This window comes from Buteo buteo, chromosome 4 (assembly GCF_964188355.1).
Source record: "Buteo buteo chromosome 4, bButBut1.hap1.1, whole genome shotgun sequence".
In the NCBI taxonomy this organism is placed as follows: Eukaryota; Metazoa; Chordata; class Aves; order Accipitriformes; family Accipitridae; genus Buteo; species Buteo buteo.
In genome coordinates, this window is record NC_134174.1 from 39989938 (window position 1) to 40015737 (window position 25800).

At 38.3% G+C, this 25800-nt stretch overlaps 1 protein-coding gene across 1 annotated transcript in view; it reads left to right on the forward strand.

The window, feature by feature from the left end:
• The first annotated feature begins 296 nt into the window (after window positions 1-296).
• The window catches only part of LOC142030105 (rap1 GTPase-GDP dissociation stimulator 1-like), a 36860-nt gene continuing 11356 nt past the window's right edge, over window positions 297-25800 (forward strand). Inside the window, 9 exon segments of the mRNA XM_075025601.1 lie at window positions 297-380; window positions 383-437; window positions 15609-15719; window positions 16574-16696; window positions 16858-16983; window positions 19253-19381; window positions 20654-20779; window positions 21428-21571; window positions 25541-25675. Coding sequence (XP_074881702.1) covers window positions 297-380; window positions 383-437; window positions 15609-15719; window positions 16574-16696; window positions 16858-16983; window positions 19253-19381; window positions 20654-20779; window positions 21428-21571; window positions 25541-25675 — 1033 coding nt within the window.

The following is a 25800-nucleotide window of genomic DNA, read 5'->3' on the forward strand; positions in this document are numbered from 1 at the left end:
AATGTGTCTGGTGTACCTAGATGTCAATGAGGGATCTGGTGTCTCTTGGAAATCTGTTCCTTATTAGATTGAATAATCACTCTTCTGAATGACAGTAAAGGGAAATTCAATATAAATTATTCTGAAGATCTGAAAGGTTCTCTCCCAGCATGATAATTACTGTGTTTCCATTTCTGTTAATGACATCTAAGAACTGGAAACACAAGCAGCGGCAGAGGATTAAGTAATTATGGAGTATTAGATACATTTGAAGAGCAGGGTCACAGAAAAAGACAGAAGGAGAAAAGAGAGTGAGCATGCTGTGGGCTGCTCATCAGCTTGAAAGCTATAAAATATCCCCCCTTATTCACAGCTTGCTAGCTGTAAAGGACAAAGGCTCACAGTACAGATCAGCTATTCTTCATTTTCCCCATTCTGGAGAGCTACTGCTTTTATGGGTAAGTAAAGCTCTTATTAGAGATCATATCTATCTATAGTTAACATGTGATTAATTTTCTCTCATATAGGAATTGCAAATATCTGTGATAGAAATAGAAAACTAATTTAGGATCATTTAAATATAGAAGTGTAGTTCTATGATAAATGCAGTACTATAGGTGACCTGAAATTCTTGTGTGTCTTATTTCAAACAATACTTAACACTTAACATCACATGAAAATTAAGGTTTGTTTAAAGAACACTAGCAAATTATGAGAAAGACAATGACAAATGAACTCGAAGCATTGGCAAATCATAAGTTCTTATGAATTTAAGTATTTTGAAGGGAACTAAAATTCATTGCTCTCTATTGACAGTACAACATACATCAAAGCAAAGCTGCTCACATATGCCTCTGCATACTCATTCCACTTTGTCAAGTGCTACTGAAAAGACCGGAGCTGCACTTAAGTGGTCCGGCCTTTGAATATGTTTCGTTATGACTCAACTCTTAGCCTAGGTAAAGTTAGAGTGTAAGCCCTTAGCTATGATTGTTCCCTGTGAAAGGAATGACGTTCATACTGGATTTAAAATACACCTTTGAGATTTTAACTTCCATTATTCTCCAGATCATTCAAAGGTACCAGGTAACTGGATCAAAGGGTTCAGCCTTCCACCTTCATTCACATGATGGTAACTTACTCCACAATTAGACCTCATGACATCAGTGGAACTGATTTTAGTATTACTCAAAATGTTTAAAGGGGAACTAATCTGTCTCTAAGTAGATAGTAGAGTATGACAACTGAGCAGCCATTTAGAGTAATTACCTTCCTAGTCAATTAAATAATTATTCAAGTGAAGTTAAACATCTCAGTAGTTTCGGGACACTGATAAAAAAGCAGGTGAAAATTTAATTTAAAAGCACCTTAAACAGTCAGAGAGATGGACACAAAATATAGGTGGACTAAACCAGTATTACACAGGTATTGCTTCTGGTTAAACCAGCTATATTCATACAGAATTATTTCTGTAGGACTTCCTATTGCAATTCAGGTGGAAATAACTGAACTTGGTGGATTGTTTCTTCTCCTATTCCTACATCACTTATGTGTACATGTCCTACTTTCCAAATGTTCTGTTCAGAAGGCTTATTCTTTTGAGGTATTTGCTGATCGTGGCTCAAAGTTTTTATTCACATTTTTTTGTTAGTGCTCTTTACAGCATGCATTTGGTCACACAGCACTGTTTCTGCTCCCCAAGTATGAAACTTTGGACAGGAGAATAATAAATGACAAATCAACCCATACACTTCTACATACAGATTTGTCAAACTTTGCTCTTCAAAAGAAACATTCATTCATGTAAACCCATGTAATAATTCAGGCAATTTTTAGACGTAAGCTGTGCTACCTTCCTTACAACTAAAAATATTAAAAACAACCTAGACAATATTACAAATTCCTTGTGTGCACAGTTCTCAACTTTCCCCACCATCTTGCCATTTGCTTCAAAAGCATTATAAACTTAATACATCAATACCATAGGGAAATCCCACAGCTGCTGCTTTTAATTCAAGCTTTTTTTTTCTTACAGATTTTTAAAGCATTGTGTCAGATGCAGTTAAATAAATTGGAGTCAACAAAGCTTGTTGCTTTCCAGTACCTAATGGAAATTCAGCCACTTTTGTTCTGTAGAATTAGAATCTAGACTGCAAAGTCAATAAAGCTATCCTGACCTACATGGGCCGAAGAAGGGGAGAGAGGGTCCCAACTCCTCAAAGTCTCTCAGCACCATTTCAGCTAGATGTTCTTTGTGAAACAAAGCTCTTGCACTTGAGGAAAGACAGTTAGTGAAGTGCTACTGGGTAGGGGCCTTCAACATCTGTGTTTCCACCTTTCCTTCTTTGTTTCTAAACATTTGTTTGTGTCACAAGGTCACCAACAATCTGAAAAAAAAGGTCTTTTTGCTTTGTGACAACCCAAGTAACTTTTAATACATGCTCACCTAAAACCATTGTTCCTGTGCTTTGGGATCCCCCTACCTTCATTAAAAAAAGCTAAATTAAGTAAATAAAATATAGTGCCACTTGGAAAGAGCTGAATTATCTTTTCACTATTCTAATATCAAAATCCAATTTTATGGGGAGCTTTTTTTCTATTGAAGAGCTGATTTAAAATAAAATCTATACAGAAAAAGTACTTCATTCAGGACTCAGTCCTGCAAAAGTATAGTGACAGTATATTCCTATTTATGACTGGTATATTGACTTTGCTAGGGTCCTTTGTAGATTAGAGTGTAAAATTACCATCCTGTTTAGTTTAAAAATATTTGTGGATAAAAGCTGCTCAGCTTTACTGAAGACCTCTAGAAACTCCTTCAAAGACACCAGTGCCAGAAAAAAAAAAGTAAACGGTTATCCATTTAAGACAAATTAGCCCATGTTACAAATGAAAGAATATTTTACTTTTAAGATGCTAAGAAATACTACAAATAAGTATTTGGAATCAGCATTGTTCAACCTATTTGTTGAAACATTGAGCACTCCCAAACTATTTCATCAGAAGCATTTTATCATTCTTTAACTTATCTGTGCAAGAAAAGTAGAACAATAGGAAGAAATCTAGTTACAAAGTACTTAGACCAAAATGCACAAGTTCACCACAGCAAAAGAATCTTATGACTTGTTCACAGACACTTCCTTCCCCCCTTGATTGTTTGCTTTTTTCCTTTCTCCAAATCCCCTCCCATATACTTTGATATATGTTTAGATATTAAAAGACTGACTTATATAATTTTTAATGATTGTAAGCATTTCTTCCAGGCAAATAAAAGTGAGAGAACCTGCAAAGACTTTCGAACCTGATAGTTCTAGGTACTCTCAAAAAAGCTTGTAGAGCATTATGTAAACACAAGGTTGCGCATGAAAACCTTATTGCGATATTCAGCCCAGGAAAAATTACCCAAGATAGAAGTTATTCATGTTATCTTGCATAGGCTGGAGCTATTGTAGACATGAACTCTATCTAAAATGCTTTACAATTGAATGTGTGCTAACTGCTTTAGTGAATTTATTTCATTAATACAACCAGGGTTTTCTCAGGATGTCAATCTGTATAAGCCTGCTCCCAGTACTGTTTGGTATTATCACCCTTTTACATTGGCAGCAGAGAACAACTACTGGGAGGTCCCAGAAGCAAGTCCTCTGCAGAGCTCAGGCTGCATTCCAGTTCTCCCTGTGTGCTCCCCCTTCAATGCCCAGGCAATGCCAACCCACTTGTGCAGCAGACCTCAAACCAATTTGTACAGCACAGGTAGCATTCGGTCAACATAATTAAGTTAAAACAAAAAATAAATTACCCAAAACAAATTTTCAAAAATGTTAGGACATCTGTGCCTGTCTACATACCTTTAAAATCTGATCCTTCTCGCTCAACTGGGAATGAGCACAAAAGTAACACTTCATAAGTATCAATGAAGTGATGTACCAATAAGCAGATTCTGCTGAGCAACTCAAGTTTTGGAGCAGAGCTCTAAAATATAGGTCATACATTACAGCAGCATGATACTTGCATTAAGCACTAGCAGATCTTGTAAGGCCGTAATTTTTAAAATGTGTGTGTGACCTCAGAATGATCCTTTTTTCAGTATGAGGTATCTTATACTGCATAAAAATAGACAAACATACACCCCCACTAACTAGGAAAAAAAATATCTCTAGCATGTCCGTTATGCAATCAACTTTGAGGATACCCTCCAAGGATCTTCTTCACAGCCCTATGAAGTTATAAAATGGGTCAAACACATGTCAGGATTATAATACTGTAATACTGAGCACTACAAAAGCTTCAGACAGTGCCCACAGGAAAATTGCCAGAATTCATGCAAGTTCCCACCGCAGTCTGCTTTATTCTTGAAACCTCTAAGATTAATAAGGAGCCTCGTTAACTGCACCATAGATCAGTGGCTTTTTCCAGGTCTTGGGTGGAGCCATACAAGCAATTAGTAAGGACAAGACAGGAGCCAGTAGAGGATGAGTTGCTGACAAAAGCCGTGTCCTTTCAAGAATTACAGAAATACACTTGGGGGGGGGCATTGTACCAGAGAAGTAGAAAAGAAAGGAATGTCCTTTCAAGTGTGGCAACATAGCTTTGTACTATAGCCTCCTAAATCTACACAATACACCTACCTCAAACAGCATCTGTCACACACAGGTGGAACAGACAAATGCTCAGGCCTATGAGTTCCCTTGCACAGACAACATACATTAATTAAACCCCAGAATTTCACGAGTGTTAGTCTGGACTGTGGGACCTTTGTGCTGTGCCTATTTAGGCAGACTCCAGGCACAAAAGGGCAATAATTGCATTTGCCTCATTACTTGTCATCTGTCCATGTAGCTCCCACACTACTGGGCTCCCTGGTGGGGCCTCCTTGCTCTGTCAGCCATGCCACACGGCTGGGTTTCCCAGCGCAGCCAGTCCTGTTCTCCACCTGCTGATGCTCTCTTTACTGCCGACACACATTCTGGCTTCAGTTGTCCATCGCCATGCTCCAGCAATACCTATACACCAACCAGAACACCTACAACCAACCAGATGGCTTTGCAACAAGTCCCTGTGAAGAACCAGATTACATACACTGCCATGGCCAGGGATGAGGCTTCTCTGCTTCACTGCAGAGGCTGCAGACAGCTGGAAGTCAGGGATGGCACATCTTCCCAGCTCTCCAGCCCACCATTTGGTGGTCTACCTCCAACTCCTGTCAACAACTTTCCTTATGACAACACATGCTGGGGTCTGGACACCACCACCTTCATTGTCACTGTCTGTAGTCTCTAACATCCACCTACACTCCCAACAGACTGTCTAGCAGGGATAGTTGAGGACTGGGCTGATGCTTCGATATCACAGTGCAAAGGCTTATTTTTTCACAGCTGTTCTTTCACTTGGCTGAAAAAAACCTTGTAGGAGTTGTCAGCCAAAGGAAATTACTGTTTTCTCTGCTATGGAGTCTAATTGGTTTTTCCTCCACTGACAGCTCTTCAAGCTAAATTTAGGGAGCCAGGGAAATTAGACTGAATGCTACTTGGCTGAGACTACGGCCTACTTCCCATACACACATGACCAAATGGAAGGGTTCCTTTAATTTACCTTGTGCTGCAAAACTACAGATTGTGAGCAAATAGCAAGCCTATCATATAAAAGATAACTACTTAAGATGTATATTAACTGTGTGATCAAAGATACCTTTAGAGACCAACATCACTCAACAAATGGAGGAAACAAGATATCCAGTAAGCAAGCAAGCAAGACAGAGGGATTTCATTCATTTCCATAAATGAAGCCAGTCAATTTATACCCAGCTGTCACAATTTGTCCAATTAGTTATCTCCTCACATTGTTATCTCCTCACATTGTTGTAGTCAGCATGTAGCTTCGCCAGCTCTGATGATTTACCACTGTGTTTCGCAATACTTGCTGAAATCAACACCTCCTAGAACTAAACAACTATGGAAAAAGCTGAACTTTGATTTAAAACAGCAAGTTTCCTGACCTCTTGTTTACAAAGAAAAACCTGAAAATATGACCCAAACACAAACTGTTCATGGAGGAAGACAGTAATTTTTAGGTGCGTTACTCATTGCTTTTGAGCATAGTACATCTGTTGCTATTCCTGCAAGTCTGACTTCTAAACCCAAAACCTGGTGTTCCCCTTACCTTCTGTGAGAGGTTAAAAGCACCTGGGACCTCAGGCTCAGCATTAGCCTATGAAGCTGGAGTATGTCAAACAGACCTATTCCATAAGCATTGAGCGTCAGAGTTAAATTATCAGGCACGTAAAAAGGCGCATATTTGTACACGAATTTACAACATTGATTCCTATACATTAAAGTGAATTTTATTCCTATTCTTCATCCCTCAAAAGAGAAGTAAGTTTAGCAGAGTACAATTAAGCAGCTTTTCGTGCTATGGGTCATCTCTTCAGCACATACACTCTCCCTGACAGCACTCACTGGCTTTCTTCTGACTTATCTTACTGACCTGTTCTAGCTTATCCTAGGATAATCATATTTTTCCTCTTATCTGTTTTCAGTCAGGGTTCTGCAGCCATTTTTCTTATTGACTCCACAGGGCACAGCATCAGCCACAGGTCAGTAGGATCTGCTTTCTACCCCTAGCTTTACACACACACACACTCTTTCCTGTATTCCCTCCTTTGTGGAATTCAGGTATCCAAAAATAATGTTGTGGTTTAACCCCAGCCAGCAGCTAAGCACCACACAACTGCTCACTCACTCCTCCCCCATCCAGTGGGATGGGGGAGAAAATCAGAAAAAAAATTAAAACTCGTGGGTTTGAGATAAGAATGGTTTAACAGAAAAGAAAAGAAGAAACTAATAATGATAACACTAATAAATGACAGCAGTAATAATAAAAGGATTGGAATGTAGAAATAGTGCGCAGTGCAATTGCTCACCACCTGCTGACCGACACCCAGCCAGACCCCGAACAGCGATTCCCCGCCCCCACTCCCCCCAGTTCCTAAACTAGATGGGACGTCTCATAGTATGGAATACATCGTTGGCCAGTTTGGGTCAGCTGCCCTGGCTGTGTCCTGTGCCAACTTCTTGTGCCCCTCCAGCTTTCCCACTGGCTGGGCATGAGAAGCTGAAAAATCCTTGACTTGAGACTAAACACTACTGAGCAACAACTGAAAACATCAGTGTGTTATCAACATTCTTCTCATACTGAACTCAAAACATAGCACTGTACCAGCTACTAGGAAGACAATTAACTCTATCCCAGCTGAAACCAGGACAAATAATTTGCCAAAAAAAAAAGTTGTTTTCCCCCTCCCAATCTCCATTTCACAATCAATTGCTATTTTTCTCACTAGTGACAATGTATCAATTTGTGTTACCACAAGGAATATCAGTATCACCTTTTTCCAAGACCACCTCTTCTGAGCCTGAATTTCTCTACTATTTTTCTGCAAGTATCATCTTCTGATCATGTGAAGCATAGCTGAGTCTCTTACTGTTAACAATGAAAAAAGTCTTTGTTTCACGCACTTACAGCTTTGTACTTCAGTCATTGCATTGTGGAACTCTAAGCTTCAGCCATGTAATTCCCACCCAAATAATGCAACATTTCTTCATCTCCCTTAACTGCTTACATTTTCAACTTCTTCACTCATGTTTTGCTCAAGTTAAAACTATGCACATGTTCTCAAAGGATAAATGTTATCGAATAAAACACCTTCCTGCATCAGCACACTCTCTTCTTTTCAAATCAGCCATATAACAAAGTTGTCCTTCACCACTCAGGGCATTCATATAGCTAGTAGAACTCTTGCTCAGAAGCAAACCACCCTGACCCCCTATCTGTTCTCTGATACCCACTCTGAATATGCCTGGAAAGAAGCCTTGGCATCAAAGGCCAAAGAAGAACTATGCTTTCTGAAACAAACTGCAGGCCAAACAGCAGATGAATGGTAGGAAACCCTTCAGAAGTAAAGGCAGAGTGGTGGTGATCAACAGCTGAGAGATTAAGGAATAGTCCAAGGCCAGCTGATGGACATATTGTAGACATACGAACACCACAGTAAACTCCCTCTAACACTTTCTGCTCCCCACCCCCTTGCAGTGCTCTTCTGTCTAATGGTTGGTGTTCAGGCATTAAAAATTCAACACTCGGTATCCAGCCATGGCAACCAGATGCTGACCCATTTGTGTTCTGTAGCTGTTTTCTTTTTCTAGTTTACTGCTAGGTGGTACCTATTATTCTTTACCTCATTTTTTGACAAAAATTAATGCCATACATGACACCACATCAAAGAATGAGTATTTGTGGCTGTCCTGGCTGATCTATGACAATTAAGATAATTTTAGACATGGATTAGAGAAAGTTTTCTTAAATGCCTGCAATTAATAGAGAACATTAATGTAAGTACTAACCAGTCAGGTTTAAATTCCTGTTTTCATCATCCTTTCAACCTGCAGCTCAGGTGAAACAGTAAAAACCTCCTTAAAAACCCGCTGCATTCTCATGTTCTTTGAATAGTAAAATGTTCAAAGGTGCATCCCACGGGATCATAGGCACTGAACAATGCTCTAAAGAGTTCAGAATGGGTCAGTGCAATCCAGAAAGGCTGCAAAAGCAATGGGCAAAGGCTAGTTTTTATGGACAACACAGTGGGCTTTCCTCTACTTTCCAGTTCTTGGCAACAGGTGTTTTTAAAGCATGCTTAGAAACTGTACATATTTGGCCATTAACATTGAGAATATTTACCAATAGTCTAGGCCAGGAGAAAAGAATATTGAGGAAAGTATGGTCCTTTTCAGATTCTGAAAGTGGGTGGAAGGAGAGATTTCAATTCCCAGGTAATGACATGGCTCCAGCCTTCTAGGACAACCTATATCAGCCATCCATACCTACTCCTTTCCTCCTTGAAGAGGGTTACTGAAGGATGCAGGGGCAAGAAGAATATAAAGGCTATATATGCCCACATGATCACAAACTACAGGACTGCCCCGGCTGAATTAATTCAGAGTGGTGTTGGGTACCATTCCAGACAACATCTTAGCATTCAACCCCATCCTGCCATAGACATTGGATCAAGCCTTAAGCTCAGTTCAGCTTAATAAAACCAAGGACATTCCAGTGAACATCCACCAAGAGAAATGCAAATTAAAATGCTGTCTCAAGGTTTCAAAAATGTTTTAAAATGTTTCTTCCCCCTTTTCTAATTTTAATAAAGCAAATATGTCCAGAAAGCAGAATTCATTTTTTTGTCCACAGACATTTTCTGTCAAGTAACTTCCATGCAGAAAAAGTTAAAAAAAACCCAGTCAAAGGAACCCTTAAAATTTACTTTTACTGTGAATTCTTTATGGCTACAGAATAGACATGAGTAATCTAAAACACTTTATAGAGAAACAAGAGAAAAAAAAAATCAGGTGAAGAGCTGTTCATAATTATATCCTGTCATCCTTAGAATATTGGTTTTAAATTCTCTCCCCAGCTCCTTTTTAATCTAATGATTTTTCTCCTACATCTCATCACCCGAGTGCAGTGACAAAGACACAGAACATATCTTTTAACATGGCCGTAAGTGGCTTTTCATGGAGACATAGATAACAGCTTATCTGATTTATATGACAATTTTCTTGCCATGGGTTTGAAAGTCTGAAGAGATGGAGGATCTGTTCCTCCAATACTTTACTTCATGCACCAAGATAAGATAGTTCTATTGGAAAGAATATAAGTCAGCCCAGTCCCAAAACAGCTGCATGCCTTTCTAGAGATGGAATATAATAACTCACCACTGAAGAAATTCAAAAACCTTTCCTCAAATTGAATTGCACCTTTCTCCTCCTTTCCCTATAGGGCCACTGAAGTAACCAAGGGAAGCAAAAGCTACTTTTTTTGACAGCAAACCTGCTATAATCATATAGCTGTACCATTCACTGTCAGCAGGAATGTATTTGACCTTATGGGATTTATTGGCTCCTAACACACATACACTCACCAGCCCTTCTAGATTTCTCCATCTCCAATTAAATATGATATCACATTCCTAGACAAGGAGACCTGGAGCCTTACCTTCTACTACTATTACTAATTCTTCTACTCGGCATGCAGGCATATTTGTTCCCATAGGTTTATATGGGAGATGCAATGGACCAGGAATTATTTTTGTTATTTTAGGGAAGAGCATTAAAAAATACTGTGATCAAATGGAGGCTTACAGCTACATGATTTTGCAGGCAGCCACATGAATAAGAATGCAGGTCAACTTTTCATTTTTTTAATTAATAAATTGCTAGACAGACCCAACAGCTATTTTCCAGTATTAAGACTTGAAATTTTAGCTTTTTTCAGGACTCTTCTTATGTCTTCCAGTTACTCTTGACCTATAGAACTCTAGCAGTTTATCAACATGGACTCTTATCCCTCAGCTGTTACACAGGATGCATTTAATAGAGACTTATGTTCCCCACCCTGGTGACGATTTCAACAAGACAAAACAAGAATGCATTATTTTCTCTCTCAACCCAAAATTACTTTATGGAATTCATCACCAGTCTGTGTTCTGGAAGCTAAATTACAAACAAGTTCAAAATAAAGAGTTTCATGAATTTAAGTGCAATTAAACAAGGTGAAACTTCTGGCAAAGAAAATCCCTAAGGAGTTGATTACTAAAAGTTGAGAAAGTAGAAAAGTTGGGAAAGGATATATACTGTCTTCTTTTACTGTTCTTTAATGATCTATTATGAAAGATACTACACTGAGCTAAACAGACCTCTATTGCAAACAATTACCACATCTTTATGTTCTGGAAAAACACATTAACTTGTTTTCCAGCTTTAAATAATAATAATAATCATCATCATCAATGTCCATGGAAGTATACTAAAGGTAAGTCGCAGAAGAAAAAGTTTAGTAAGTGAAATTACCGAAGGAAGAGGAAGCAGCAGACACACAAGGCTACACATTCGACTGGAATGAGTTGTTTCAAGCCCTCAAACAAATTTGATCATACTGACTTCACCACACTGCTCAGGATCCACACAGTAATAAATAATACCAAATGTAGCATTTGGTATTGCAAGATAGGATCTATATTTCCGCTAGAAAAAATAGAATATAGTTCCTACACATGTGAAAGGCTATAAAATGAGGAAAAAAATCAGATAAGGCATTGCCATTTGGGGGGGGGGGGGGAGCATATCAGTCACTGAAAAACATAGATATGTGTGGGATTACTTCTTTCTCACTCCCCGAGGGCTTTATAGGTCAAAACTTCTGCTGGGAATTGACACAGCAATGGTCCAAGGGATCCAAAGAGCTCACACCTCATGGCTCTTTCCCCACTGCAGAAGACAGATGAAATCTCCATGGTGCAGCCTGTTTTCTGCATTATTGTTTCTGCTCTCATCAGGATGATCAAAAAACAACTCCCACAGCAACAGTCTGGTTCCTATGCCTCTACTCGGTACCTTATGCACAGATTTATGCGTGAATTAATAATCTAGCCCTTCAGCTCAGGAGAAAAGCCTTTTGTACTTCAGTCTCCAGAGATTTCTAAATTCAGACCCTGCAGGTAATCAGTGAGAAAGTAAAATTAGAGCTTTCCAGACCAGAGAGCCCAAGTACATTTCCCCTACTTCTACAGTGAATTACTAAAGCTGATCAACAATATTCTGATAAAAATGCTGATTCAAGAGAACGAAAAATATTCCTCGAGAATGTATTTATTCTGCTAAAACCCTCCTTAGAAGCCAGGCGGGGAGGCACTCCTCACTGCCCAACCAGCTGGCTAGCCTGGCTGGCTTCTTTCCAGCTTGCCTACCAGCCAGCTGGGCAGCAGGCCAGTGTGCCAGGCAGCCCCCAGCTGGGGAAGAACCACATTTGCAAAAAAACTGAAACAAATTGGTCTGTTTTGCCTGAAGTTCCACCACATCTCAGTTCTGTTCCAGCATGGGATACAACAAAATGTCAACAACCCAGAATTTTCCATAGAACAGAAATACCCTTTTCTGGCCAATTTTAGTCACAATCTGTATGTGTGCTGTTATTATTGCCTCTCCACAAAAATAACTGTGTCTTACAATGTCTGCTTCAATTACACTTCAAAAGCATAGACTTAAAGACAATGAGTAGTGAGGAATCAGTCCCATGTTGATTAATCAAGTTTTTATAAAAGAAGTACAACACAATAAAATTCTGAGTATTTGAGAAAAAGGTTCAGTATTTTAAGACTGTTACAGTTAAATACTGCCTTCTGCAAGACTTCTATAAAAATAGCTCTTTAGTCAGCTACTCGGTCGATTCTGCTGCTTATAGTACTAATTCCACAACACTACAGACTGTAACCAGAGGGGTATTTTGCAAGGACTTTGTCATCATGCATATGGTGTTATTCTACTGATCTATTCCCTGGAGAAATAACAAAGCACCTGGATTTCTAATTACCACTATACCAACCTAATGAGTGACCAGTAATGTAGACTGTTCCCTGCTGTTTGTAAAACAACCTCCTCCAACTTAAAAGATATGGTCACCTTTTCATCTTTCTATATATCCTAACCATATTAAAAACATAGTTGCAAATATCACTATTGCTCTAATTAGAGGACAGAATACTAGAAGTGAAATGCCATACCTCATGCCAACACATTTTGGGTCTCAATAAGGATGAAGTCAGAGTTCAATAGATAATTCATTCTCACAGGCTCCTAATTTATTTCATGTTGCTCTATCAGCAGTTGTAACCTTCTGTCCACTCCCACTAGATCTAGTTCAAGATCAAAGCTGATTCAACTGTCTGGTTGAATTTTTTCAGATTATTCCCCACCACCCCCCCTCAAGAAAACTGCATTCTAACTGTACTTCTTTCATACAAAATCATTTATTCAGCAAATTGTGGCAGAAATGGACAGAAATGGAAACCAGTGACTAATGTTAATTTTTTAAAGCAGGTCAAAGGATTTCATTCTTGTTGTACATCTATCTATTCCAGGAGTTTTCAGCCTGTTTTTATTAATCAATAAGGTAACAAATCCAAAGTAATCTATTTTTTAAAAAAAAATATCTCCTATCAATTTTATGCTTGTGCTCCCTTAGCACATGATTTTGAAGAGGCCACGAAAAGACAAGCACAAAGTCACTTTAAACTACAAAGCCTTTCCAAGAGACATCAATACATACAGCCTCAGTTTCTCACTCAGAATAAAAAATATTGAGGTTCCCCCATCTGTATTTTTAACCTGATGGATCCAGCCATTTTTCTAAACGTGGCATCTTGTTTAAAGCACAAAATCAAAATTGTTGTTGGTCTTACATAACAGCTTTTAATTTTTAAAGCCAAAGAATATTTCTTCTCAAAGGACTATAACAGCCTTTAATTATGTTCTACTTCCCCTCCCTTTAATTCATCCTCTCTTCAAAACAGTTCAAGACACTTCTGGTTCCTCTGAAGTAAATTCCTTTACGCACTAAATTCATGCATTCTAATTTAAAAAAAAAAATAATCTCACAATAACTAATGGACATATTAAGGAAAGAGAAAATAGCGAATCCATCAAACAACAGAAATAAATGATGAATTATTAATCCTCGGCTGAAGAATTTCTAGGCCAAGACTCATGACTCATCTTTTTCAGTGAAATAGTTTTTCAGTGAAGTAGAAATGCTATTTTACTACAATTTTGGTAACACCTTAAGTTATATTCTGCTATAAGTTAAATACTTCAGCCATCAGTTTTCTGATGGCATTATTTCTTACATTCATTTTAACCACTTTAGACCTTTTTTGTTTTCAGGAAGTAGATGGAGAAACCTTCAGATTGAAAGAACAGATGATTTAGAACAAATCAATAAAATAAATGGTAACCAATTGTCAGGACTGGATGTTATTCCCCAGAGTTTATAAGTAATTAAAAAAATGAATCATCAAATCATTATCTGTGACATGCAGAATGCCATTTAAATCAGCTACAGGATTAATAGGGTGGAAAGCAGTAAGAGTGGCATGAGTTTACAAAAACAGTTGCAAGGAATGCAGGGAATTAAAGTACAGCAGTCTGATCTCTGCATAGGTAAACTGTAAGATTACAGTAAAGCACAGAATTACTAAACACAGATACGATAAAAAAGGAGAGAGTCTATATGACTTCTGTGGAGGCAAGTAATGCTCAATCTCTCTCTCTTTAAAAATATTTTTAAGGAGCAAGAAGGTGAATAAAGGAGATACTGTTAATGCATTTTGATTTCTACAAACCTTTCAATAAGGTTTATCATCTAAGCTATTTTGGGATATGAGAGAAGGTTATCTGATGAAGTCTGAAGAGCAGAATAAAGAATGCTTTCACAATAGAGAGCCATAATTATTAGAGGTTACCTTTGCTGGAACCTGTGTCATTCAATATATTCATAAACGATCTAGAAATGGCAGAACGGTAAAGAGTTTTGTGATTATCTGGAGTACTCAAAATTAAAACCAACTGTAGAGAGTTGCAGAAAAATCTTACCACCCTGTATGACTTGGGATAAAGAGGCACATCAAGTTCAGTGTCTGTAAATGTAGAGCAACATACATAGGGAAAAGATGACCCAATTATGAATAATGGTGGGGTTTAAATTAATTCCCTCTGCCCAGAAGAGATCGAGTCATTTTGAGTAACTGCACAAAACACATTCTCAAATAGACAAACAATTAAAAGAGTAGAAAACAAAACATTACAATCTCTGTCTTAATCCCAGTCCACCTGCATCTTGAAAACACTTTCAAATTCTAGTTCCTCACCTAAAAAAAAGAATAAAAGTGAACAGGAAAAAGATTGAGGCAAGTTACCAAAGCTTCTGTAGAGGAAATATTAAATGAATTGGCAGAAGAATTACGAAGGAGGGATATAATAAAAATCCGTCTAATCATGACAAGCATGGGAAGAGCAACTAGTGAAGGATCATTCCTTTCTCTTACTACAGAAACCCAAGGGCCATTAGCTTTGAGCTTTTTGGTAGATATTTTAAAACGAAGGGGAGTATCTTCCTCTTACAACAGTGAAACTGTGGAACTTAATGTCACAGTGTGCTGTGGAGATAAAAGGTATGAATTATCTTAAATAGGTAATTAAAAAATTTTATAGAAGTCCATCAAAATGTATTAAATACATTGATGTAAATATAAGGTATGTTTCTAAAGGCCAAGGTTGCCAGAAACTAAGGGAGAAGTATGTTACCATCTCTTTTCATTCTGCACTCTTTCAGTGCCTGCTACTGGCCACCATCAGAGTGGATACACAGCTAGCTGAACTGCAAGTACTAGCTTTATGATAAAGAGGTATTTAGAAATAACAGGCTTGATTTAGGTTCTCCAATTATTCCTCTCTCCTCCTCACCTCAAACTCTGCCACAGTTATTATACATTTATTTCTTTTTCCACATAGAATTTAACTCTGCATGTTTATGCCTGCACAAGAGCTATGTGCTGTCTGGGAAGTGGACCAAGCCTTTGCCCTCGTGCTCTTGGATTAAATAAGTTATTTAATGAGCATACTTAGATCTGGACCCTTCAGGAGACGATCTCATGGTCAGCCATTGTCACTGAAAAGAAATACCAGCAAGAACTCAAAATATTTTCCATACTGGTTCACCACAGTTTTCTATCCCATTCTGTTTAGAAACTCTGAATCAGCACCTGGAGTACCTTCGGCTCTGTGGAGACGACACAGAAGCTGAAGATCAGATTCTTGAAAGTCTGAATGGGATTCTCCTGGCTCTTACTGAAGATAGCTAAGTATCACTCCAGATCACTATTTAACCATTCACACAATCCAAAAGCATTCATTGGAGGTTTTTGTCTATTGTGATAATCCATATTACAGGAAGTGATTGCTGCTGGAACTATAGCTGTCCTGAGCCTGTTTTGTTGTTTTCCTTTCTCTTTATATACTTGCAAATCTATCTGTGACCAGATAAAGCTACTGGTCACTGAATCACCTGAAGCTGCAGAGAAATTCCAAATTTAATATTCTATTTACTACAAACTCCTAGGATTAAATTGGGGTGACCCTATCAGGTCACGAATTTAAAAAAGTAATTCCCAGTCTCATAAGAACGTCTTTAAGGTCTCTGCATGTGGTCCTGAAATGACATAAACCTGCTTTTATTTGAATCTCCTGGCAGATGGTGATTTACTACCTTAAGGACAATTAGCCATATTTTTGATGAAAAAAAGGCTAAGGGAATTTACTGTTCTAATTGCTAGTCTAATAAAAAATGTTGTGCCTACCTACAAAATTAATTGCTAGGCCATACCTCAGGAATAGAATCTTAATCCCTGACTTCCCATGCCTTACGCAAGCATCCTTTTATAGTCAGAGAAGATGAATCTGCTTCCCCCTTCGCTTTGCCACCTGTGCTTCAATTCAGCATGAAGCAGAATAATCAGCTGCAACTATACTTACTGCAATTCAAGCAGATGACTGTTCCCATGTATTTAGACTGAGATAGCCTTTAAGTACCTTGTTAAATCAGAACCTTGGATCCCACAGATATCCACTCAGAACTCTACAAAACAAAGCAACATGTAAATAAAACAGTTGCAGACCTATTGCAGTTATTGTTAACGCTCTTATCATTACAGAGCAGAGATCCTTCAGCCTATTCAGAGAGAGTGGGATCTTCCTAACTTTGGCAAAAATCCTGAAGGGCAATCCACGATGTGCAGTGAAAGCAGCCCAGGTGCTTTCAGAGATAGCTAAGAATGGTACGTTGTACAAAAGTGTTACTACAAGGCATATTACAGCACATTATGTATGTTTCCACTCTTGAGTTTTGTTTCATGGCTACCAGCTATTGGTCTTGCAATTGCAATTTTTTTATTTCAACATGGCAAAAAGCACAAGTCCCTCTCCTTTACCTACACAGAGGAAATGAAGAAACCATGTATTGAAGCAGATTTGGTTCTAACTTTGATACCTTTGCTGGAGAGCACAGACCAAGAAATGTTGCTTCATGCTGGGAGGGCTATTGGCCGTATCTGTTATGATAATCGTAAGTATCAACTTGAGAGAATCTTATTTTCCCTAGCTGTAAGGCATTATTTTGTACGGCATTGTAACCTGTAACTAATAATAATTTTATGAGACCTGATCACACAATGCACTTCAGCCTCCAGTTAGATATACAATTCACAGGTCACAGACACCAGGCTGAAAGCATCCCAAACACCTCCTAAACTCTGTGTTTCCCCCTTATTTTTGACTTCAAGGTGACACACCTTTGTCAGAACTGCTCTGCAAATACAAAAGTAGCAGAGCCTCATACATATATCAATCAATTTTGCAGAACTGCCTCGGACCCAAATCCTGAATGGCTTTGCCTTCTTCCAAAGTAATAACAGCATCTATAAAGCAAAGCATATATTTAAAAAGTATGTCAGAAAAAAACATACTCTAAAAAATAAAAAATACTGAGATATTTATCTGTGCAAGGAATGGTCTATTCTGAGGACCATTGCTTGCATATAGGAGGTCTTTGTGCTCCAGATTTTTCCATAAAGTTAGTACACTAGCTTTCCTGCTGGTCTCACAAATTAAAACCCTTTTCATTTACTTGCTCCAACAGTTTAAGATTTTTCTTTTACCTTTAATTCCCAGACTGACCAAAAATATTTAATGCACACTGAAGGCAATATGGAACTTTTCACCCAGCATCTTCTATCCATTTCCCTCTGCCTTCAACCCACCTTCTCTTGTTTTTCTAGTGTGGACCTGCGTAGCTTTATCTAGAAAGCTATGTGTTTGCCTCCCTGCATTGTTCCTATGAAATACAAGCAAAATAGGTACCTGATATAGATTCTACTAGCCCCCTGCAAATTATATGTATTTGCCAAGGAATGCCACATAATAGTTTAAAAAACACTTCTCCATATGATTACATGCAGGGCTCATGCAACTACTGTACAGCATTACTAAAGCATATGGCCATACTGCAAATCTGCTTCACTTCTGTCAGAACACAGGCCCAGCATAATTTGACAAGATGACTGTGACTATAAGATACATGCTTTAATAATTCCTATTACTAACACAGCAATAAATATATCACAGAAAAATTAATGTCAGTTATTTCCCGATTAAATTACAATTGTATATGCTACAATAGCACCCACTTTCTGGTGTCTGTCATATATGTTGTCATTCAAGTTGCAGCCTAGCCCCTCAGCAAGACGCTACTGCAAAAGCAGTGTCGTTGTACTGTTAAGCAATCATCCCTGTCCAACTTTGTATTTCATAGTTCTCGGCATTCTCAAAATCATTTTAGATATTCAGCTTTCATTCATCACAAGACAATTTACAAAAAGAAAAAAAAAATTTACCAGTGTTTTCCTCAGCAATTCTGCATGTGGATAGAGAAAACTTTAGTTAGTATATTAGAACTGGGACCAAATTAATTTTTTTACTTACTGTACTTTGTTGAATTCCCTTAAGTCACACAAATTTACATCTGCTTGAGAACCTTACTCAGCCTATAAAAATTCCAAAGATGCCTTGAATTCAAGCACTCCAAGACTCCCTACACGCTGAGCAACTAACATTCAAAAAAATGTAAGAGAATGAATCCCCCAGATCAACTTTAGAGCAGTCTGTCTCTCAGTGGTATCTTATAATAGCCCAGGTATTGGTAAATTGTCTTGTTTTACAAAGAAGGTTTGTGGTTTGTTGTTTGGGTTTTTGTTTGGTTTTTTTTAAGAAAAAAAGAATCATTATTCTAACATGCAAAAAGCAGACATACAGATATTTGCTGTATGAGTCAGAATACTGCTGATCCCTGAAAGCAGATTCATCACTGGACTATGCTTTATCTTCGGTTTCCAGTCTCTTCCATCTCCCTGCCCTTCAGAACAAAAGAAGCCATAGGATAATAAGGCTGAGATTCCCATTCCCTGAGAGAAATAAACCAACTCTCTGTTCCTCACTCAATTTTCAGATACATATGAAGAGATACAGTCCATCAGAACTCACTTTAGAAGCTGCACTAGTCGTAGAGATGCTCATGCAATTGCCCTTATATATTTTTACAGTGGCTTAATTCCTCAAGTCAAAGTAGAACCAGGAGGTTCAGCAAAACTCTGTCCTGAAACCTGCATTTCTCACACACATACATTAGCCTAAAGCCACAGCACAAAATCTGTACAAATTCTAACAGTGTGAGAAAGGACCAGACTATCTTGCTGCAAAGCATCTCAGTTGGACATTTTTTACTGACTTAATTAGTCCCTAATTAATCACCTTTAACTTTTATGCTTACTATTAACCAGGGGATCTTCAGGAAGAGCTGGTGAAGGTAGGAATAATCACATCACTAGTCCGAATATTAACTGATTATGCAGAGAGTGAACCACTTGTCCATGTTGATTTATTAGCCTTATGCAATCTTGCAGACCTTGGTAAGTAAATGTTTTTGTATCTTAGCAAGATATCATCTTCACACTGTCACTGCCTTTCCATGTACATGCACAACGTCCACAGGCTCGGGGGCGGGGGGGGGGGGGGGGGGGTGTTGTTTGTTGTTTTTTTTTTTCTGGGGATTTGGTTTTGTTGGTTATGGGAAGGTGCTGGTTTGAGTGTGAGGCAGGGGGTTGTTTGGTTTGGGTCTTGTGTTTTTTAAACACTACTGATACCTAATCAGGGACTGGACACAGTATCCGTGTTGGAGAAGTAACTACTCTTTCCTGGAGTATCGGCAATTGCTGGTACTATATTAAAACAATTAAGATTCAATAGACAGCTTTTGACCCAGAAAAAAAGTATAGAGGGCATAACTTCATGTGGTAAATTGACAGTTTCAACTACTTCAGATGTGGTATATTAAGTACTCATTTATTTAAAATTTATTTTTATTTAATAATTAAGTTTATATACCTTGATGAAACAGCTTCCCTTTTCATTTACACAATTTTCAAACCAAAGGCATCTCCACTGATTTAAATTACATCTGCCCTACTTTACACAAGTTGTAAATAGTGACAGAAGAAAAAGACCAAGTAGAAAATTAGTAACACACTTTGTATATGGTCTGACTACAGTTTGATCTACTGCTTCCTGCATTTAGGGGTAAAGGCAGGGAAGGGGTATGGTATCACACACACTGTCACATCATCCTCTAGTGAGGTCTGTCCTTTACAGATCTCTCATATTACTTAATACCCTATTCCATTCTAGTTCTTTTATATTACTTAATTCCATTCAAATGTGTTCTATGTCAGACAGCAGGAAGCTTTAAAAAAAAAATCTGATCTTTGTTAACATGCATCTTGTAGATGTTTAGGATCCCAGCAAGACTAAAACCATCTAATCAAGGCAGAAAATACACTACTACAGCAAACTGGCATGTACCAATTTGATGTATTAAATAATCATACTACAGATGGATTCATAAGAGTCAGTGGAATTAAGCCAGGATTAATTTGACAGCTATTATAAGGTCATAGCTACAGGAATTAGACAAAAATAGTGTTAAAGAAAGAAGTAGGGGGGAGAAGGGGTGGAGCAGAGTTTTGCTGCCTCAGTGCTGTCCAAAGGGACAGAAGCATCTATAAAAACAGAAAACGCATTAAAATACAAAGTTGTGTCTAATCACTTCAGATTATAGGGAGATATGCTTTTAACATTTAATCCAATAAAGAACATTCAAAATCCTGACTTTATCATATACACAGATACAGCCAAGGAAGCTCTAAGCAAGACAAATGTTGCTGAACAGCTGGTGAAACAACTGAGAAGAGCAGAGAACCATGAGAGGCTAGAAATTGTCTTTGAGGTCCTGCAAGCACTTGCAGAAAATGGTAAGGCTCCTTTCAGCTTGGGGGAATGAGGAGAGACAGGGTACTGGTACTTAGCTTAAGCTCTGGGTCCTGAGTTTGCCATGGGATCGTACTAATGGAACCAGCAATCTCTTCAGTGGAAATAAGCCAGAACATATGAAATCCTGGCCTGAGCAAGACTTTGAAGCAAAATAGGTGAGGCAACAAAGAAAGGAGGGAGAGAATAGCATTCCACTCTATTTCAGTAGATCCATAAGATAGCAGATTCAAACTCATATTCCCCATGGTGTGCAACAGGAAAGCAGACTAGACAGATTGGTTTTTTATTTTAAAAAATGACAGCCGAATATCATAGAAGATGTCTACTCTAAGCAGTGGTGTAACAAGCACCAACAAGAATCCACTAAAAATATCTAGATACCTGATACAGATTTTAAAGAAATGAAAACTCATAACTGGCAATACAAGAAATGTCAAAGCTCAATGCAGCAACTTTGCGCATTCTGTCTTGGTGTTATCCTAGCACCAGGATGTCTGTTATGAACAAAACCAAAACAGTGACTGCACCTGAAAAAAAGACTGGCTGAAGTTTAAGGATTTAGCTTCCTAGTTTGAAATACTGCAGAGACCCAAGAAGCTTTTAGTGTGCTTTTACTATGATCTCTACAGATGTTCTGAAAGTGCAGCTGGTGGAGGCAGGCGTGCAAGAGGTGGTGTCCGAGATCCTGCTGAGGCTCCAGGCTAGTTCACAAGCTGAAGATACATGCATTGTGAAGGCTGCATCAGATCTCATTGTCTCTCTGCTTCTTGGAGGTAAAAAAAGGAATACTGACTGACAGTCCAGATACATAAAGAAACAACATCAAAATGTCCCCTTAGCAGAGGGGTTGCCATCTGTTCTGGTTTTTTATAGGAGCCTAGTGCTCACCTTGCCATGCTTCCCTTCAAGCATAGACACATGTTGCCTCAAGTCATCTGATACCACTGTGACTGCTCCTGTGCAGAACGCAAACGCAAGCACAAGAACTTCAAGGCCCCTGTAACTGTACCTGTGGTTGTCAGTTCACACCCTGCTTCTATAACTTTGAAAGCTGGCCTAAGAGCCAGTTTTAAGTTTAAAGCTAATCATCAGATTAAGTTCACATGATATTGAACTACTCATGTTTCCTCATTGCGAACCTGTGTACATACTTTGAACATTTGGACTAACAAACAAAATGCAAGAACTTTCTTGTAATGTAAGTTCTGCATCTATTATCAGGAACAGACTACATACATTGCTGACCTAGACTACACACATTGCTGACCTAGATTTTTCTCTAAGTCTTTAAGCTGATTTCAGGAACAACAAGAAAAGGCTAATGACCTAACAGCAACTTAATTTAGGTGGCCTTGCTATGTTGTATTTTGGGCAACACAGATTAAAGAATAAAACATCAAGAACTGGACATCTATACTGCATCCCACCACCCCCAATCCCAAGGCAATTAACAATTTAAAGGCCTTAAATTATTAATTATAACAACAATCTAAGTAATCATTGATTTAAATCTCCCCAAAGACAGAACAGTTCACTTCAGGGCTAATTATAAACAGACATGAGATGTTCTCTCTATTTGTCATGCCACAGATAAGTACATGCAGAAGTTGTTTTGCTAAGGGATGTGGCATCATCTCCCAGAATGCTGCTATTTGCATCACATCCAAACACATGCAGCTACAGAGACAGGAGCAACGGCTATTGCTAATTTTACAAAAAATGGTAAGGTTGGTTATTCTCTACCTTTTGAAGATTGAAAGCCACTGTTTGTGAGCGGAGAGAAAAGCAACACTACTAAATTTCATTGCTCCCTGGCTCTGAAACAGTAACATTCTTGCTTTTCTGCAGACTGGAGACTTGCATACCTTTAAGTTACACATGCTAATGATATCGAAGTAGTTTGAGGGACATAATTGTGAAAAATGGGGTGGTCAGGTATGCAAGCTTTCGCACTTTTCCTAAATTGCACACTATTAGAGAGGAGACTCTGGAAACATTTCATGGCAAATACATTTGTTAGAAATATAAAAAAATAACACACAATTATTGATGCTTTAGGTTTTCAGTAACTTTTAGGAAGGTAGGGTTAATCAGACTTACCGGGGGGAAAAAGAAATCTCAAGATAAGTCATTTTATCTTTTGCATTTTCCTATTATAGAAAGCAATGAGCCTTAATACTATACAGAAATACAGAGAGACTCTCATAAACAGACTCCTGGAATGCATGCTGTGTTGAATCAGTCAGCAGAAGATACCCCACCATGTTTTCTGTCCTTTCTCACTGATAGTTACTGTACTGGGTTCATACTCAATTAACAAAAAGGAGCTTTTTCAACATTGCTCAACTTTCTGCATTTATATGTGCTTAATTATCATAAAAGATTCCCTCATATCTGTCTGAATGTTTAGCTAGTCAGTCTCATCTGGTTTTTTTTGTTTTTTTTGTTTTAAAGCAAGCTATCATACACACAAATCTCCACCTCTCCCCCACATCCTTTCTAGACTCCCTTTTTTGTTTTATCCCTTGCTCTGAATTAGCCATTGTGCATCGCAGTTCTACAAAGGCCACAGAAATGCCCTCGGTGCCTTTAAACTGGCTATCTTTAATTTATTCAGCTGAATGGCTTGCTTTGTCACTCGCTCTTCTCCCTCCATCTCCCCCGCAACCCCATTAGATGTTTCATGTGGAAATAGCGAATAATCCCTCTCAGGCCCCAGTGTGTGCCACCCATGTATGCACAGCCTTTAATCTAAGAGAAAAAGAAAATCCTATGGAAATCTGATCTCAGCATCAAACAACTTCTGAGGCAGCGAAAAGATGACAGACAGCGTTTGCAGCTATGAAAATGGCTGTTCCTATACGACTTTAACTATGAGCCATTAAATTGAAGGTTCTGCTGCTATCCAATCAAAAATCCATGGGAGAGAACACCAGTTTGGAGCTCAAAGCAAGGCAACCACTAATGGGTTCTGCCTATTCGCACTTTACTACATGAGAAAAAAATGCTCTGCCATTCTTTGGTTTGAAAGGTGGGTGGAGGAGAGAAATTAAATTCAATTAAGGTTAGCCTATATGAAGATCAAAGTATTTTGCCTGTAGAATACTGGCAGACCAAAAGAGATGGTGTACTCCTAGAGAACCTGTTCCTAGAAAGGACTGGGCAATTTTCCTCATATACTCTGATCTCCAAAGATTAGGCAAGAGAACATTTGAAGAATCATGAGCAAAAACATCAGCTTTAGAGAATGTATGTATAAATTGATATAAAAATATTTTTGCATGAGTAGAATTCAAAATATTTCACAGACTGACAGTCCTCTCATGAAAATATCCACTTACATTTTAAGCATTTGACAAATTCTTAATATATGTAGTAATACAGGGGAAAAATATGCTACTAACTGAAATGCTAAGAAATTAAAGGAACAGTAGGCGTTGGTTGAAATCACAACATGGAGGAGTTTCTACTACTTTGGGGTAGAAATAACATTCAAACCAGAAAAGGTGTTAAAATTACTAGAGCCATTTTTAAGTGGTATACACACAAAAATTAGAAATCTGTACATTTTAGGCATGCAGTTAGTACCATGAGAAGCACCTAAAGCTACTTTTGGCCAGATTCTGTATTTGCACGAAGTCTATAGTTATGGAAAATTGTTTACCCCAGGTGAAGACGTGGTCGTCTTATATAGCGTTCACACTGTTTTGCCACATTTTAACAAACAGCATTCTATAACAGCACTGCAGTAAGGAAATGTTGACTGGTGTCAAGAATATGCCTTTCAAGGTATAATAAACTGTCTAAAATAAAATACAGAAAAATATTTGCCAAATGGTATCTTCAAAACACTTCCTTCAGGAAGGATGCAGACCGTAATATGGAGGGTTTCGTTTTGCTCTTTAAGAGAACACTTTCTCATTTCCTATCAAGGTAAGCTAAGTAGCTTCTGATAATAAAAGGGCTGTCACCGCTGCAAAGCAAGTTCTCAAAGAGAGAAGGAGACATATAGACACAAACTGACAAAATATTGCAGAGCATGTACTGGGCAAAATGGTAGTTCTTTGGAATGTACAGATCTGCTCTTTCACCAGCATTAAACAGATCAGAACTCTCTAGGTCAACTCATTTTTCCTAGCTTCATATGACTGCAACACAACTAGACTTCTCATTTCAGAAAGTGGGTTTCTCAAAAAAGGTAAGAAAAACCTAGGCCTGATTCTTTCAATGATTAGTTAATGACAAAATATTTGATTTAATACAGGGAGCAACAGCAGTACAAAACTAATAATCAGACTCACATTGCTGGATAAGATCCCCGGTCTCACAATAACATCTTAAGCCAGTAGAATAGCAAAACTGAAGTATTAAAGCTATCCTGTAGAGAAATGGAAAATGCTACGAGTATTCCACCACATTTGTAGTGGAAAATAAAGCAGTATTGAAAAAGAAATTGACTAGAGAACATATGATTTTGAATTTGACTATGACTGTCCCTAGAAAGCGCTCTCAAGCTAAGCTTTACTAGAGGGTGTCTCAGCATCCGTTCACAAGTGGCTGATGCCCACTTATCTCTAGAGAGCTGAAGGTTGTAAAAACCAACCCAAAAGCTATAGTCTCAATCTTATCAAGACAAGGAAACAATCAAGGCAAAGACTCCCTGAATTCTCAATTTGCATGATTAATTTCTATCACTGTATTTCTTATCTCTCTCACCTGCTTGCTTTTGCCTCTTTCTTCAGATGGCAACTGTGTACGAATGGTACAGCTGGGAGTCATACATCAGCTTCTGGATCTTTTGGAGAAACACGTAGAGAGTGGGGACGTCTCTGTTCAACATGCTGCACTCAGTGCACTTCGAAACCTTGCTATTCCAGGTACAGAGTTTGAAGACAATTGACATACAGTGATTCTTTGTAAAGATGGGTCTCTTAATGGAGATCTGTGCAGCTCTGTCCAAGTCACCAATTCCACTCCCTTGTATACTGAGGGGCAATTAACC